This window comes from Erythranthe guttata, chromosome 9 (assembly GCF_056151865.1).
Source record: "Erythranthe guttata isolate IM_541 chromosome 9, IM_541, whole genome shotgun sequence".
Classification (NCBI taxonomy): domain Eukaryota; kingdom Viridiplantae; phylum Streptophyta; class Magnoliopsida; order Lamiales; family Phrymaceae; genus Erythranthe; species Erythranthe guttata.
The window spans coordinates 11420177-11438908 of NC_142541.1; the positions used below are offsets into that span (position 1 = coordinate 11420177).

At 33.0% G+C, this 18732-nt stretch overlaps 2 protein-coding genes across 2 annotated transcripts; one reads left to right on the forward strand and one right to left on the reverse strand.

Moving 5' to 3' along the window:
- Positions 1 to 3112: 3112 nt before the first annotated feature.
- On the reverse strand, positions 3113 to 5560 carry LOC105961816 (protein C2-DOMAIN ABA-RELATED 4). The gene is made up of 4 exons (XM_012986080.2): positions 5424 to 5560; positions 4688 to 5055; positions 3926 to 4021; positions 3113 to 3632 (listed from the first exon to the last, which is right to left on the reverse strand). The coding sequence occupies exons 2-4, from the start codon at positions 4832 to 4834 to the stop codon at positions 3342 to 3344; spliced, it is 534 nt and encodes a 177-aa protein (XP_012841534.1). The 5' UTR covers positions 4835 to 5055; positions 5424 to 5560; the 3' UTR covers positions 3113 to 3341.
- A 6119-nt stretch (positions 5561 to 11679) lies between these two features.
- On the forward strand, positions 11680 to 16432 carry LOC105961814 (zinc finger (Ran-binding) family protein). Its single transcript, XM_012986079.2, has 7 exons — positions 11680 to 12200; positions 12857 to 12974; positions 13077 to 13423; positions 13734 to 13847; positions 14804 to 14920; positions 15872 to 15970; positions 16064 to 16432. Exons 1-7 carry the CDS (start codon positions 11821 to 11823, stop codon positions 16173 to 16175), a joined length of 1287 nt encoding a protein of 428 aa, XP_012841533.2. The 5' UTR covers positions 11680 to 11820; the 3' UTR covers positions 16176 to 16432.
- Positions 16433 to 18732: the final 2300 nt, after the last annotated feature.

Consider the following 18732-nt stretch of genomic DNA (forward strand, 5'->3'; position numbering starts at 1 on the left):
AATAATCCGATTGGCCAATAATTAATTGATATTTATTTCTTATAATTCTATTGGCCAATACATATTTAAAATTAATTTTCTATTTAAATTAAGAATTTATTTAATAATTAAATTCTTAATATTAAAATAGAAAACATATAATTGATATTTAATATATATAATATACATATGAGTTTTGCGCATCGATATATAAATGACTTTGAATGCCGGCTCTATGGAAATTAGCAATTTAACTGCTTGAAAATTTGTTCGTCTACAACATGTTTAAGGGTGGAGGAAGAGGAGGTTCAAGAAGAAGGGGAAGGGGTGTTGTATAATATTCCTTTTGCAGTGCAATGTAATAAATGATTATGTTCACCTTATAGTATGATAAGAAGTCTACTATTACTTGCGTGCAGGGGCGAGTCCACCTCAGGGCTAGGGTGGACTCAAGCCCCCTCACTTCCAAAATTGTCCCATATATATATATATATATATATATATATATATATATATATATATATATATATATATATATATTATTTTTATTTTGTAGCTATCCAATTATATTATTTAACAGAGCCGGTCCTGAGAATTTGGGGGCCCTAAGCAGAGTTTAACATTATCACTTTGGTTTTTTAAATAGTATCTTATAAATTATATTGTTATAACTTATTGGTACACATTTTTAACAAATATCTTATTGAATAAACAAACTTTTTTTCTCTTTTATTGAAAATAACAATATGAATTTGAAATATATCAAATACGAAACTTAATGTTGTTGGCATTGTAAAAACATTTGATGACATAATGATATATGCATCTATTTCATGCATAAACAACACATTATGGGGAGGAAAAAAAACAATCGTTGATCAAAATTATTAAAAGTACATATATTGATCATTATATTGTTCGTCTCAACCAGCAACAGTTGGTTTCAATCTTTTTGTGATATGGATGTTTGGTTTAAGATTTAATACGTTTAATCTAAAAGAAAATTGGCATACAATTTTGGATATTAATAACATACTATAAGTAATTATATAATTAACTTATAAACAATATTATCTACGAAACACAATATTTAAATTGGTCTTTCTTTATATTTTTTGAATAGTTGAGATTATAAAATATTCCATTAACATATAGTTTAATACAACATCTAATAAAATATCTAAGGACTAAAACGTGCTATATAACTAATTATTGGGGCCATATAGTGGTTTATGAAAAAAATTATGGGGCCTCCTTGTGGGGTGGGACCCTAAGCCAAGGTTTCCTGACTTACCCCCAAGGCCGGCTCTATTATTTAAGTCCACTTATTCAAAGTTTTTCTCATCTTAAGTTTTAGATTTAATATTAATATAAAGTCGAATGTATAAATTTGATAATCAACTTGATATTCATATTTCTTAATTTTTTATCGTAATTTAGCTTTTGCGATTCGATTTGGTATTATCTTCGTAAAGTGGAGGAAAAGAATTTCATATCAAATTTTCATCTTAAATTTCTTATAGAAATTTTTTTTTTCGGGAGCGCTGCTCCCGAACCCCAATGTGTTTAAGCCCCCCTCACAAAAGATCTTGGCCTTGCCACTAGCTGCATGGGTTTAGCTCAATTGGTTCCGAGGGTTAGTAAGTTGGTACAAAATTTTAGGATTGAGTATTGACAATCGTATAGTCTGGGAATTTCTACTCCAATGAGAGATTGGATTCTTGTGGGCACCAGACGCAAATCTGCTACCCTAATGGCCCGTCAAGTCACCATGATTTATATTCCTCCATAAAAAATATGTCGGGCCAAGAGATAAGCGACTTTGGGGGCGAGAGATTTTATCTTTGTGGTGCAAGAAGTTTACAAGTCAATGTTTAATACAACTATTTCAACTAATGAAAGTATCCATTTATTCATTTGAACCTACATTATTTTATTTTGTTCCAAGAATTCGAACAAAGGTTTATACCTATTCGATGTTAAATCTCGCATTGAAATTACTAACTCCCCCACACAACTCAAGATTTATCTCTCTAAAACCCTTTCAACCCATTTTCCTCTTCCTTATTTTTTCCACACTTCAAAACTCTAAGCTTCCAAATTCGATTTTGACTATAAATCTTCACAAACTTAAACCACACTCAACATAATGTTATGTTGTAGCTAATTATTATCATTAAGTTCATGTTTAGAACAAATTTATAGTTGATTTCGGGGTTATTTATGAAGTTGTTTTTGAAAAAAATGGTGCAACATTAATTAAATACTATAAAACATTATTCAACAATTATTACATTTGAATTGGAAAAAAAAAAAAAAAAAATCCTAACCCATAGCGTCCAAATGGGTAGTTGACTCGTCACATACAACCTTGCGTCAGGATCTCTAAATGCAGCCCCAAATCAAATACACGATTAAAAAAACTAAAAATTTACAATTCGTAGCAAACATGAAATTAATTATACAAGTTAGCTAAAAATAGAATATTGCGTTACATGTAGTTCAAATTACTAGTCAAAAACTCAAAATCAAATTTGGAAGCCGAGGTTTTGAAGTATTTTAGAGAGATATTCTTTTTAAGTAGTATAAGTAAATTTTAGTGCAAAAATTTGACTTATTTGCTAATAATTGCTTGAGATTCAACAAAACGAATATCCACTTATAAAAGAAAAATAATTTAAAGAAAATATACAGTATTATATACTTCATAAAAGATTGTGAGTCACTTACATGGGTCAATTAGACAATTACTATATATTTAAATAGTTATAGAACAAGTCCAATTGAATTATTTGGAAACAAAAAATATACCGGTACGCAACCGAAACCAAGGGAGGAAAATTAACGGCACGAAAGAACTCCTTATTGCTAGAAATGGACACGAGCAAAGTCATCCGCGACTACATTTTGCTGGCGAAGGAAATGAACTAATTTAAGTTGTACGAACTCTTGAGAAGAACCGAACAATTCCTATACCAATATTCCAGCTCCCCGGGAAATCCGTTTACGATTAGCAATGGAGTTGACTCGTTACTCATTTCGTTTTCACTTTAAAAACATGCGAGATTAACCGTTTAAGTGCCTTAAGAACCATTAAATCCTATAATCAATCACATCTAATTTACAAAGAAGATCAATAAGTTCAAACTTCATATTGAATAAAAAGAAAATCTTACAAATCATACAACATTAAATAAATCACAGGCTAGAAAGCCGCATGCCAATCTTAATATTTGCAACTACCATGTCAAACTTTTGCCTAAACTGACGAAAATGCCCCTCACAAACTCCACGACGCATACATTTATAAAAGTTACAGCAAGGTCAGAAAAGGAACCAAATAGTAACAATTTGGTACCGGTCTATAAACCTCTAGAGCCAGGAATATCGATCCACTGCAGCTCGATTTCAACTTCGCCACACTCCACGTTTTTTAACCGGAGCATCATGCCTTGCACTACTTTACCTTCTTTCCAAATAACGGAGCTTTCCTCGGAGAGGCAATTGGTTCTAGAAGGTTGTATCTTAGTGATGATTGTGCCGTCTGGGAGGCCGTCTAGTTTCATCTTTATGGCTTCGATAAATGGTCGTATGTCGAACTCTGCTACTCCCATTTTGTCGTCCAGGCTGAACGTGTCGTGGTCGTACACTGTCTGAAAAATGTACCAAAAAGAAAAAGAAATTAGAGATATTTGTGACAAATGAAAATGGAACTCAAAGATGGTAATAGATGAATCGAATGTTCTCCGACCAGAGAAATTGACTTATTTTCACGGTCAATGTGCAGATAATAACAATACGGAAGCATTTACGCAAAATTCACATTTTTTATCGTAAACGTTGACCGTAATTGTATTATTCATTAACAGTGATTATACTGTCCGACAGTAATTGTCCTGTTGTTGACAGTACACTAACGTGTGTAATTAAAGGAAGGTGGGCTGACCAGAGAAATTGTATGATTAGGATCTGCAATAGAAAGCGTCAAGTCCTCGTTCCATTCAGGATTCACGTTCTTTCTGATAACGCGCGTCTTCAATTTCTGCACCAAAAACAAAATTATAAAGTTATATATATACGATGAAATGGCAAAAATTAAAAAGCAAACATGTTCACAGCAAGTAAAATAGCCAAGATTATCGAACGAAATACACTGCACGCCCGCGGGCCCTTTCCTAGGAATTTCGGGACCCAAGGCAAACTTTATGGGTATAGTCGAAACGGGCTCCTAGTAGAGTCACTCGGGAAAATTCTTATCGAACGATGAAAATGATCCCATGTAAAAATAGTAATTTAACTCGTACATTTCCCCTTTTTCCGAGAGTAATTGATCCTTTCGCTACCGAGTGCATCAAATCGAAAACAAAAAAAAAAAAAAAAAAAATACCAAATCGACATCATTCGATTCCATGATCAAAATTCAAAACCATGATGTGAGAAATTCAAGAAAAAAAGAAAAAAAAACTAAATTAAAAACAGCAAATGCAAAAGCTATATCAAAAGAAATAGTCAACCCCAAAATCAAGCACAGATGAACCAAAATTCAAAGAAAAAAGCAAAAGTCAACGCACTCAATTCCTTCAAGCAATCAAAGATCATCACTCATAAACACAAAAGGCCAAAACCCTTCTCAGAAAACTCATGAAATACAACACAAACACACACACGCGCGTGCACACACAAGAAGCAAGAAGAAGAAGAAGAAAACCTGTTTGCCCATCTTGATAACAACGTACGGATCGCTGCTTCGGACATCTCTTACAGCAAGATTGATACCTTTCTTGACCCGAATCCTCAACAAACCCAACATATTATCCATTGATACAACAGCAGCTGGTGACATTGGTGAGTCCATTTTCGTTTCTATTTTATACTCTCAATTTTCTCAATTTATGATTATTTTAATATTTCTAACCATTTTCCCACCCACCCACACCTTTTTTTAAACTAGGGTAAATTAAATTTATGATTTTTACCACTATTTATTTGGTGGGTCTTACTTTTTGTTTCCTTCTTTGGAAAGAGAAACACACCCCTCTTTGCCGAAAGTCAAATAATCTTGATCCTCCGCTAATGCTGCACGACAAATAAGAACTTCATTCTTGGTTAATTAAAAATTCAATTTCTTGAACGAAACGTGGGGCACGAGATAGTGACGAGAAACCGCCTGCCTGTGAAAAAGACCACATTTTTTTTTATGTGGGTCCCACGAGATGATAGGGATCTTTAAGAAATATTTCCCAAATACTTTGAACCGGATCAAATCTTGATTTCAGATGATGATTATTTTTTTTAAGGGTTATTTTATTTATCAACAAGAAGAAGAACCGGTCAAGATTCAAGAAACGGATTTTTTTTTTTTTTGTGATTATAAACAATATTTTGGGAAATGATTAATAAGATAAAGGGTAAAAAAAAAGGGATCTTTATGGATTAATACTTACTTTAATGGAGGGGCTCCTTTTGGGAAAATGATGTTATGATGGCATTCTATTCTGTTCTTACAAAGAACAGAGAGAAAGTGTGTGTGTTTTTTCTATGAATGTTGTGTGAATGTGAATTGTGAATGCTTGGTTAAAATATTGCAAGGATGGGATTTCCGTTTTTATTTTTCAAACTAATTACCACAAAAGAACTATTTTAATGTGACGAGTTAATTAAAAGGATTTTAATGGAAGTCGGTTATGAATTATGATAGAGATATATGTAACCGTTATGGTTTTGTCATTCAAATTTTTATATCCTATTTCTACTATCTATTGGCAATTTGTTAAACATAATTAATTAATTAAAAGAGCAATTTCAATGGAGAAATCAAATAGTAAAACTTCCACATTGTTACGGGAGCAATTGGTAGTTGTTTTAATATTCAACTTTCGGGATGCAAAAATTGCATCTTGCGAAAAGAGTTATTAAAAAATTAAATGTCGAAATAATCTATCATGAATCGACATGTGTCAGTTTTAATATATGTATACTTATATTTAAAATTTGATAAAATCAAAACTGAAACCTAAACCGAAACTTGAAACTCGAATTCCATTCAAATGTTTGTCGTTGAAGTAAATAAATATCAAAATAATGAAACTAGTATCAAATTAGTACTTGACAGTTCATTTTAATGTGTTGCCATTGAAGCTGCTCGTATAGCAGCTCCAATTCCAATGCGAGTAACAAATGAATTATCAAAACTATTTTTTTGATGTCTCAAAACTAAATAAAAAAATCCTTCAATAGGAGTATCATAATGGGTGGTTATTTTGATATTCTACATTCTTGTATGTCGAAAAGAGTTAATTGCATATAACCCCTTGTGTAATCTTGAATTGCTAAAAAAGTCCTCATGTTAAAAATATTAGCAAAGACCCCCCTATATTATATTTTATAAAGCACACTGCCCCGTATATCATATTTGATTGTTGACCTATGTGAAATGACAAAATTACCCTAATTACTAATAAAACAACCCAAAAAATAAAAAAATGAAAAATAAAATCCAAAAAGAAAAGTAAAAACAAAAATAAATATGTTCTGCTCTTCTCCCCCAGCAAAACACCTGCCCCTCCACCCTTATTCCACCCAAAACCTATCCCCAACCCAAACCCAAACAACTACTTGTCAGAGTACTATAAAGGTGTGTCTCCCGCCGTACATGTCGGAGAGCCACCCTCTACAACAACTGAAATCGTCTTCTCTACCATTAAAGGAATCGAGTTGATTTCTTCGCCAATTAGAAATAGGGAAATAATTGGCCGCATCTCAAAGCTTGCGGTATCCACCGGCGTATGTTTCCCATCAATCCGAATGCTGGCCACAAACGTCGTTGCTCCGGCGGATGAAGAGAGTTTGGACACTGCCGCTGTTGAGTGCTTCATTACCTAATTATATGATTATATCCTTATAATTTGCAGCTTTAATAACCCAAACAAAACTAATTATCGTATCTACTATACTATATACACAAAGCTTCTTTCATGATGATTTAGACAAAGTTTGGAATACACTTTTTGTTAGATTGATGAAAAAATGGGATAGGTTTTGGGTTGATTTGGTGAGAGGGTTTTTTGAAAATGTCAAGGATTAAATTGAAAAATCTAAAAACTTTATTTTGGGCTTGTGAAAAGTTTGGGGTAAATTTGTAATTTAGAGGGTATTTGTGGCTTTTCACGTCCAAAAACACATGCACACTCGCACAAACCGCGAGTGTATTACACATCGAGCTCGCAGGGTCCTTTTTGGCCTTGACTGACTTTCAGAGGGGGTTATGTGCTAATTGTTTTAACACGGGGGGGCTTTTTAGCAATTCGAGATTACACAGGGGTGAATTTTGCAAAAGACCCTGTCGAAAAAGAAATACTTGATGGAAATTGAGTTATAAAAAAAATAACTACTTAAATATTCAAATAAATTGACACATTTGACAATTAAAATTAAAACCAGCTAAAAACTTTCCATTGATAAATAATTTTATAACCATGGTTCAAGTTGATAAATATTAAATTAATATTAAAATATTATGTCAAACATAAATGAGTTCTTGATAACTCATTTTTTTCATGTTTACAATTGGAGTTGCTCAAGAGGAATTAGAGAAATATTTTCTAGACATTGTTATTCTAGCACACAACTCCAATCCACAAATATCAAACTGAATTATCAAATGGTCATTTGATATCTAGAATGATATTTAATATTTCTATAAAATTTATTTACCCTAACCATAAATACCAAATACAAATATCAAACAATTTAATATTATTTTTTAATATTAATTTTTAAAAGATCCCTTTATTTGTTGAATAATTTTGTACTTGAATTAGTAGTTGCTATTTTCTAGGATGTTTGATGACCCTTTACAAATGAAATATTAAATCAATTAATAACTCAATTGGAGGACAAAATATTAAATTTGAATAATTAAATGGAAACCAAGGGATTTTATAAATACATTAGAGTTGCTCTAAGTACTTTTTTTATTTTTCTTTTTTATCCATGGATAAAGCTACATTTGCTTCCTAATCTAAAATACTTTAGATTAAAAGCAAACGCAAATATTGAAAAAAATCAGATACATGTGCATATAACCATTTTAACGTGGTATGTATATTGAAAATTCGAATTTTTACAATAATATATATAAAACATAAAAGGTTACATGGTTTAGTGTCCATGAAAACATATTGGTTTAATTTATATTTAAGTGAATAAATTAATTGATGATTATCGGATATGATGGAGATTTTTCAATTGATTAAAAATTGGATCTCAATAATATATTATCTAGACTGTGGATGAGAGTACAACATTAATTATATTTTTTTTGAATAAATATCTTTTTATGATTGACTAAATTAATTCAAGTGTGAAATTGTAGTTTAATTGATCATGTTGGAAGTTTGACCATACCTTCTCATTTTCCTCCATGTATGAATAATTCCAAGTCAATTAAATCAGACTTATTGTTGGAGAGAGATAAGAGTTGGTTTTGGAATTATTTTTTTGGGACTTCTAGTTTAATCGAACATAATTCTAGTTTGAACCCGGAGTCCCGAAATCCCGTTCTGGAATTTTCCGAAATCTCATCCCGAACTCACCTCTACTTCTAATTGTTTTCGTGTAAAACTCTCAAATCTCATATTTATAATGCAATATTTTTTTTACCAAAGGATACACGATTTTGCTCTTTAATTTGAATAATTTAATTGTTCGAAATTAAACTATTCTCTCTTTGTGGGTTCAAGTCCAAAAAAAATTAAGTTTAATATTGAGATATTTCGGTACAATCGACTAGATAATTTGTTAAAGTAAAATGGAGATAGAAGATGCAAGAAATATGAAGAAGAAAAGGCTTTACTGCTATATTTTATTCATTGAGAAATCATTTCTAAATAGGCAAAATTACAACTTTGTACCGCTGAATGACTAAATCAAAACTAATATCCCAGAAAATAGGACAAAGTAAAACAACTAAATATTGACAAAGTCTAGGGGTGTAAGTTGGAATGAAAATTCTATTTTCCGCCGGTTTCGATATGAAAAGTTCCGATTTTGGAACAACTTTTTTCATTCCGATTTCTAAGATTTCGATTTTCGATTTTTTTCGATTTTTTTGGATTGGAATTGATATTTCCGATTTTTGGTCCGGTTTAGTTTCCGAAATTAATCCCGAATTATTATGATTTTTTCCGAAAAATACACCTATAAATAATATATATTATATTATATAAGACTTATTTTAAGTTTTTTTTTTTTTTCTGAAACAATAATTTGATTTAAGTTTTGTTGTATGATTTTGACATATTGAGTTGTGGTTAGAAGTTTTATTGGATATTATGATGTCTTTATTTTTATTTATTTTTTTAATTGAAATTTAATAGTTATTAGTTTTACTTTTATTGATGTGGATGTTCTTATTTTCGGAAAATTAAGAAAATTTCCGCTATTGTTAGAAATTTTAAAGCTTGGCTGATTTTCGATTTTTTTTTTCTGCATTTCCAAAAATTATGGGCCATTTGGAATTTGAATGAATTTTTAGATTCCGAAATTTTTTGAATTGGAATTGATTTTGTACTTCCGAAATTTTTTGAATTTTTTTCCGAGAAGGCTAATTTCGATCCGATCAATCCGTCTTTCACCCCGAACCAAAGTCTTTCAACATTCCCTCTCTTAAACTGAAAGTTTACAAAATTTGATTCAAAGTAAAATTTTCAGCAAGGTATTGAATTCTCGAAATGACAAACGTCGAGCAACTTCCCGAGCTTGTGAAATGTAGGGAACTTGAGAAGTTCGTAAAATATCTGCAATTTGGTCTTCACTTCTACAGTACAGAAGATTGATGACTCCATCATTTGCTAAATTTCTTAAGAAATGATATTTCACATCTATATGTTGGCTTCGACCGTGTAAAATTGGATTTCTTGAAAGTTTCATTGCCAAACTATTGTCGCAATAAATTTGAACAACTCCATCTTCCCTGAGATGCAACTCTTTAAGAATTTTTTTTAGCCAAAGAGCTTGACAAGCAAACACAACCTATTGCAACAACAAATTCAGCTTCAGTAAATGATAATGTGAAAAGCATATCCAGGGGTACTCTTTTGATCGTCCAAATCTCATGCATAATCACTATATGTGAAGGCAAATAGCACCGATTTTTCACATTTCTTATTATACATCAAACCATATTCCTTCGTGCCCTGCAAGTATCTAAAAAATCTTTTTTGCAACCAAGACATGCATATTAGTAGGACATTCCATGTACCTACTCAGCATCTATAGCCTTTCTCTATTTTTGTTCTTTGACAGCTTCTTAAAAATGGCAGGGTCACAATCTGAAAAGAAAAACAAAACGTGTTAATGAATCATCATTTTGATCAATTCCAAATAAATCATAATCAGCGCTGGATTTTTTCGAACACGTCGAGACCTATGTGGTTCAGTTGTAAGTGGAGATTCGACCGCAGTTGGACTTTGATCAACTATTATAACAATTGGAGTGACTTCCACTTCTTGCTCATTTTTCATAGGTTGCCACCCTTTCACATCATTTTTAAAATATGTTGGAACATCTTCTTTAATACCAATTTGATCCCATGGCCAGGTGGTATCCTTAACAAAGACAACATAACGACTAATGACAATTTTCTTGGTGTTCGGATTATAAAGTTTATAAGCTTTCGACTCATTACTAAATCCAAGAAAAATGCATTTTTTGCCTTTGTTATTGAAAATCGGAATTTCAGAAATTGGAATGAAAAAAACTCATTCCAAAATCGAAAATTTTAGGATCAAAATTGGCGGATATAATTTGTTTTCACTATTTTAGTAACTTATAATATAAATTCGGATCGAAATAGGCGAAAATCGAAAGTTCCATTTCAATTTCACCCCTATATGCATAGATGCCATTATATTGTGTTTATGACACTAAGAATAAGAAATAAAATTTTATTTTCTCCTTATATTTCATTTTCTAAAAATCTTTGTTTGGTTTGATTTTCCTTGGAAAATTTAAATAAAAGTTCCATATTACTTGACGTCACGTGCCCTTTTGTAACTTTTTTATTTAAATCAACCTATAAAAGAATGGCTTAATCCCACTTTGCACCCTTGAAATAGAGGCTTTTGGCACTTTGCACCCTTGAAAAATAATAATAGCAGTACTTTGTACCCTCAAAACACAATATCATTCACAATTCACCCTTAATTGAATAATAAAGGATAATTCATTTTTTATTGGTTTTTTTTATCCGCGGTGCAAAATAACAAATTAAATTGTTACTTTCTTCAACCTCCAACCTAATTTCAAGCGCACAAAGTGTGAAAAAAATAAAAATCACACTGGGTAATTGAAAAAAAAATATATTCTTACAAAATAAAATTAAATAAACTTTTATCACTAAATTATTCGATTGATAGATCTTTTATTGTAATTGGTAGAAATATTAGATAAAAATATTTCGAAGAAAATATGATTTTCAGATAACTTGATAACGAAATAGTTGAAGGATTACTTTATTCTTAAAATATATTTCTGTGATAACAAATATAATTTTTAAATACCACTAAAAATATTAAATTACCTTTATTAGCTTTAAAAACTCACGTGGGGTGGTGCATTATGCATGAGTGCTATTAAGTTTTTTCAAGGGTGCAAAGTGCTATTAAATTTTTCAAGGGTTCAAAGTGCTGCTACAAGAGAGTTAAAACCCCATACTGTCTTCACTTCCATATCTCTTCCACAACTATCAACTAAAACCCCGCAAAAACCCTAATCTGTAAAAACCCCCAAAAAAGTTTATCATGTTCTGAACTTGGAATAACCAGACAACAAATTCAAAAATGGCGACTTCTAGATTATTCTCTCTCCTCGGACCCTCAATGCTCCGCAGTTCCGGAAATTTCTCTCAAATTGCCCCCCTCAAATTCAATAAAATCTGCCTTCCGCCTACACTGCGGTTCAACCGCTACACTTCCGCCGCATTGACGCTCGATTCCGACGTTCCCACTCTCACTGCCGACGATTCTTCTGCAATTTCAGCTCACCCATGGCCCGAATGGATTAATTTCGTTGATAGATTGAAGGACAAAGGCTACCTTACTCTAAAAGCCGCCGCCGCCGTGGAAAACGCCGGCACCAGTGGCGGTGTTGTTTACACGGATATGAAGTTGGTTAAGGACGCGTGTTTGAGCTTCGCACGTGACCGTTTTGACATTTTCAAGTATTGCCATTGCTGCACCTTATCGCATTTTCTGTTTACCAATTTCAGATAATTTATATTTTTTAATCCGTTGGCCTCGTTTGGTTGGGTAGATTAGCCATGATTAATTAAAATAATTGGACTTTATTTGATGTTTGGTATCCTGAACAATTTGCCGGGTCAACCCGCAAATATTATGTTATCATGTGTTATCTTACTTTATAGGCATGTATTTTATTGGATCATCGAAGGTCCAATAATATAATTGTGTTTCATTAGATTATTTAATTTTATCTTGGCTAATCATCATATCTGGGCAACCAAACGAGGCCTTGGAAGATATATCCAAGGAAAGCATAGTTATATTCATGATGTTTTGTGCTGGAATTTCTGGAAATTATTGATGTATTTGATTTTTATAGTGTGGGTCGAACAGAGAATCATAGATCTAATAAGTACTAAATCTGATTTGTGTTATCCATATTTTGATTTTTTTTTTGGAGTAAAAGATCATAAAAACTGGAAATGCAGAATGTATGTTTTTGCTTGTTAAAGATATGATTTTTAATCTGCGAGGGAATTTGTGTTGGATGTTATGGTTGCGAAGTACTGTGCTAAATCGTAGGTCAAGTAAATTCGTCAGTCTGATTTCAAGAGCTTTTAATATTACGTTGCAGGTCATTGTCCAAACAAGATATCCAAACAATTGTAGAGAAAGGCTGTCCTAATCTCTTCAGAAAGACAGTTAACTCTGGGAAAAGATTGAGAGCATACGTAGAACTTGATGAAGGAGATGTATGTTTATCATCCACGTCGTGTACAATTTATTTATCATTCGTGAACAAATGGCATACACACTTCCAAAAATTTATTTATCGCTCGGTTGATTACTTGCAGGTTTGTGGTTCTTGCAATCTTCGTGGGTCATGTGATAGAGCATATGTTATGTTAACCGAGTCTGAAGCCGCTTCACGTACAGTAGATGTAGTTCGTATGTTATTATTCTATGCGTTGGATCCTATTGTTATATCTGGAGAGAGTAAGCCTCCAGGTAGAGAGCTCGTTGAATCATCTGCAAGGAAATTACTGTCGGAGTTGATTGAGCTTGGTGAGACAACTCTTGACCCCAATCTTCCCCAACCTGCTCCCACAAATACTCGAAGAACGAAGCAGCTTCTTGATTTATCGGACAATGAAAGCTCAAAAAGGGGTGATACGAAACCAGGAGATTGGGTGTGTACCAAGTAAGGCGATTTTTTTTTATATTCTTTTGGTAGCTCTTAATTTTGCTTTGGAGTGATTATAAATATTCACACAGTTTTATTTCCAATCGAACTGTTTCATAGTCTCTGTTGTATTTGTTGAATTCATCTGGAGTTTGTGGGTTTTGTTGTTGTACATCATAAACACATATGCAACATCATGTATTTACTTGTGATGCATAACGTTCTGATGACACTGACTTTCTGGTATTATCTATTGATTGGCTATATATCATCGTCTGGTACTATTGCTTGAAAACTGGCTGATATCTTTTATAAAATTGCTTGATAGGTGCAACTTTAGGAACTTTGCAAGAAATGGAAAATGCCGTGATTGTGGAAATAATGCGCCAAGAGCTGTCGGGAGTGATGTGGAAATGAAAAAGGGGGACTGGATCTGTCAGGGGTAATCTTTTATCTACCATGAAGATACTTTTTAGTTATTTTTTCTGTTAAAGTTATAAAGATATCTGTCTTAGTTCATATTGTGGTAGAAGAAGAGCATGATTGTCTGTAATTAAATTAAGCTCTTGCAGTTGTCAATTGAATTAAGCTCTATTCTGGACCTCCCATTTTGGCCATTCAGACTAGGTGATTGGTCTGGAAGTTAGAAGCCTGTTTGATGCATCATGGGATTTTTTCATAAGTGATAAGAGTTGGTGTACGAGCTTGATATTTTGGTGCAGATGGGCTAGATCTTGTGAAAAATGATTCCATTTGAACCCTGTGACTATTGAGTTCTACACGTAAAATTCTTTGTATAAGGATTAGCTTTAGACATCAATTTCTGGTCACTTGTACTATACTGCCTCAGCTCTTCATTACGAAAGATAAAGTAACATAATGAATACAGAAAGATGAACTATGAGACGGACTGTGAAGTGCTTCGTTTTGTAAATCGAGCAAGTTCTCACTGATGGCTCGGCTCCCCAGAAGGGAGCCATATGCATTAGGGTTTAGAAGTTAAAACAGTCTCCACTCTTTCTCTTACTTTCAATCCGATCAAACGGAAAATCAATCACATTGGCCATCTAGTTTTTGTCGGCATCATTCAGTTGGTTAACTAAAGTTTTGCAATGGATTGGTTTCGAGGCAAATATTACAGCCCTTGAGAAATTTTACTATGGAGTTGCATTATTTGTTAGCTATTTTGAATTTTCTAGAACACAAATAGAACTTTCATTTCTTTTCATATCAAACCTGTTCAACTTCTTGCCAATACATCTTTTGAGCGGTAAGCTTCGTAGTTCCAATTCAATACATCTCTTGTTTTTGCATTTACCCAATAAGTTTTTTGTTACTTATTTTTGGCTTTGGTATTATGTCAAGTGTAAGATGATGAATATCCATATTATATTGTAGGTGCAATTTTATGAATTTTGCCAAAAATACAACATGTCTAAGATGTAAAGGCAAGGCCCCGGAGAGCGCATCTGGTGATAGATCTGAAAAGAAAAAGGGAGATTGGGACTGCCTTCAGTAAGTTCAATATATTTCCTGCCACTGTTTTTGACGTATGGATTTCATAACTGATTGTTTGATTTACAAATCGTGTCTTATCTGGTTACGCTGTTCACTTGAATTTTTCCCATACTACGAACTCAATCTAGCAATTGCCCTAATTTATAACTTATGGATCCACTAATCTGGCAATTGCCGCAATTTATAACTTATGCCTCCCTACATATTTGCTATCACTTTAATCAATAAAATTGTATTGGGGGTTAGATTGACTTTAACATGGACAGGCATCGAAAAACAATCCAGTGAAAGAATAAGCATATAATTTGCAGTTTGCTTTTAGGATCCCAAAAGATTTAGTAATATACAAGATTGTTACAGTGCCTTGAATTATCTTATTATTTTCGTTGGATATTTGAAGTTCATATTAGGTTCAGAATTTTTTTAGTCACAGGTACTGAATCTTTAATGGCATTAAAATGGTTTTTTCAAGCCTGAATTTGCTTAATAATTGACTACAAGATGGACTTTAAGTCAAACACGAGTTATATTGGAAGATTGACATTTCAAGCTTGTTCCGAAATAGCTAGAATGGAACTGAAAAGTTATGGAGAAGCAACATTAATATCTAATTGGGTCGACGAGGACACGGTAGATTTGGCTCACTAGAAGGTTTTTGTCTTGTCTTGTCGTATCAGAAAAAAGAAGGTGGTTTTTTTTTCATGTGTTGAAGGTTTCTAAAATCGATGAACACAATGATCTAGAATTTGACCAAGTCCCAGAAATGAAGCCATTCAATGTTTTGTCGTTTATAAAAGAAGAATATAAGCAGGGCGATATTAACCCAATCAAGAAAAGGAAGCAAAAATTAAACAAACTTTATTTTGACTTTGGAAGTTAAAGAAAATTCATGCTCCTGTTTTCTTGGAATTTTTTTTTTCTAATTATTTAATTTTTTTTGTCCTTCAGGTGTTCGTTTATGAATTTTGCAAGCAACAAGCAGTGTGTGCGCTGCCAAGAGCCTCGGCCCCAGAGGCAACTAAGACCCGGGGATTGGGAGTGCTCCAAGTAAGTCCATTTACAAAATGCTTTTTTTGGCAAATTTATTTAACTTTGGTACAATTTATGGTATAGCGAATTAAATTATTTCGTATTTTGCAGATGTGATTTCTTGAATTTTAGTCGGAATACTGCTTGCAAGAAATGCAATAATAATCGACCAATGGAGTCTTCGGTACAGAATGATGAGCAGACTTGGAGGAGGCCTTACTAAGCCAACTTTCATCTAAAAGGTTTGTCTATCTGACTTGGTTTTCGAGATGATTTATTTGGGCGAACATTTAAAGCTGACTTTATTATCTTGAATTCGTAAAGATGAAAAACGGAAGTGATAGTGTTGTCGTGTGTAAGAACATACTTCCAATTTTCGATTATTTTCAACATCTTTATGAGCAGTTGCATGGCAGTGGTATCATAATAAATTTTATTAAAATATTTGATCATCGTTTAATGTATTTATCTGCACTTAAATCTCGTCGAATAACATCTGCTCAGTTTTAGACATTTCCTGTATTTATCTTTAGTCTGTAGTCTCACGTACATACATTTCAACTGTACTATGTAATTAATTATAAGCAATATTTCATATTCTGATAAGAATTGTAAATTATAGAAAATAGGAAAAACTTCTTTTCACCTTTGCACAAGTATAAATAAACTTCAATAAATATGGTTTGATTTTAGGAAAAAACACATAAAAAGACTAAAATAAGCTTTATCACTTATTGATTTATAAGAGTGAGTTAATACTTAAAGTTGAATTAGTAAGGTTAAAACGAGAAAGAATATGCATTTCGTGCATTATTGAAAATGTAAAGTAACAGATAATATGAAACAAAATGGACAGTTATTGTGTAACTAATAAATATTTCGTTGAATAACTTACAAAATTTCTCTTCTTTATATTACCTTCAAATTAGCTGTCCATTACAAGCTTTGATGAAAGTTTTGAAATGTTTGTCCCAAATTATGTCTTTCTCTTCCAATAGAGCATTATTTATTTATTTTCTTTATTTACCATTATCAAGTTCTCTAACATTAGTGAAATACCTAATTTGAAGAAAATTAGCAGATTCCAAAGCCCTCATCACGTTCTACGTTGAAATCAAAGAATTTTAGGAGGGAATTATCAAATTTTTGCATGAAATAATGGAGGAAATAGAGTGAAACATTAGTTGAATTCTAAATTTTAAAAATACTGGGTCATTTTACCAAATAAAAATTTGTGGATTAGCATTATTATAAAGATAATAGCGGAATGGAAAATGAAAATTTGTTAGGAAAATGTGGGAGAGTAAACAAGTTATTTACTCCAAATTATTAGGGAAGAGAAAACCAATATTAGTTATTCTCCTTCCGTCCCATATTATATATTTTGAATGGTTGTGCACATATTAAGAAGGGTTAATAGCACTTCGCCACCTGAACTTTGGCCATTTTTGCACTTTACCACCTTAACTAATAAAAGTTGCAAATCTACACCCCAAACACAGTTTTTTGACGCACATAACCACCTAAGGGGAATATTCCGGCGAATCTTCTAATTTTCCAGCGCCCGCGCGATGCACATGCGAAAGTTCAAGGGCTTTTTCGTCTTTTTACTTGAAAATATCATAAGGGGGTGAAATTGAAAGTACCAGGGACTCAATTGAACTTAATTTGAAACTTTCATAAATTCGAAATTAATTGAAGCTTGTGGCTTCATATTCCATGGGATCAAAACACCCACCGCCTGGTCCCGGTGAACAAAGGGGCGCTGCCGTTGGAGAATTCCGACGGGGCCGGGGGGGGGGGGTGGGGGGGTGGGTGCCGTTGGAGAATTCCTCAAACGCTTGTTGATGAGCAGAAACGCCAACAAAGAGACAACAAATGAGAATTACTGGAGCAGCGGGTCACTTCCCAATTCAAGTATCCACGCCCACTTCAGTTCCACCACTTCCTTCAAATTCGTCGCTCTCTAGGGGTTTAGTCTTCGATTTGGGCCCCGACAATTCGTGGGGAAGCGTCGAAATCGGTTCGCATGTCGTGAAAAGGTACCTTGGCGATGAGGAAGAACGGTGGTACATGCGGTATTTCAGCAGATTCAATCCGATTCAATCGCTTCCGGAGTTGGGTTTTTCGTCTCTCTCATCCATGGCGAATTTCAGTAGATTGATGTCACTGTTCTTCTTCGTCTCTTTATTGGAGATTTTTTTGCTCCATTTTGAAATAGGCATGCAACGGTGGGTGTTTTGATTCCATGGAAGATGAAGCCACAAAGCTTCAATTAATTTCGAATTTGTGAAAGTTTCAAATTAAGTTCAATTGAGTCCCTGGTACTTTCAATTTCACCCCCTTAAGATATGTTTAAGTAAAAAAAACGAAAAAGCCCTTGTACTTTCGCATGTGCATCGCGCGGGCGCTGGAAAATTAGAAGATTCGCCGAAATATTCCCCTTAAGTGGTTATGTGCGTCAAAAAACTATGTTTGGGTGTGCGTTTATATTTCCAATACTTCATTAATTGTGTAATTATCAATTTTAACCTTATTAACTATCTCCAACACTCTCTCACATTAAGTATTGGCAAGGCATTTTAGTATAAGAACATATATTTTTCTAAAATTAAGCAATATTTATTGAGATCCTTAATCCTTGTGCACAAGCTAAAAACGACAATTATATATGAGCGGAGGGAGTAATTTAGAACACAAAACACACTCCAAAGAGACAAATAATATGTGACAAATGAAGTAATTTGTTATGGAAAGAGAGAGGGGTGGAGAGGGTATTA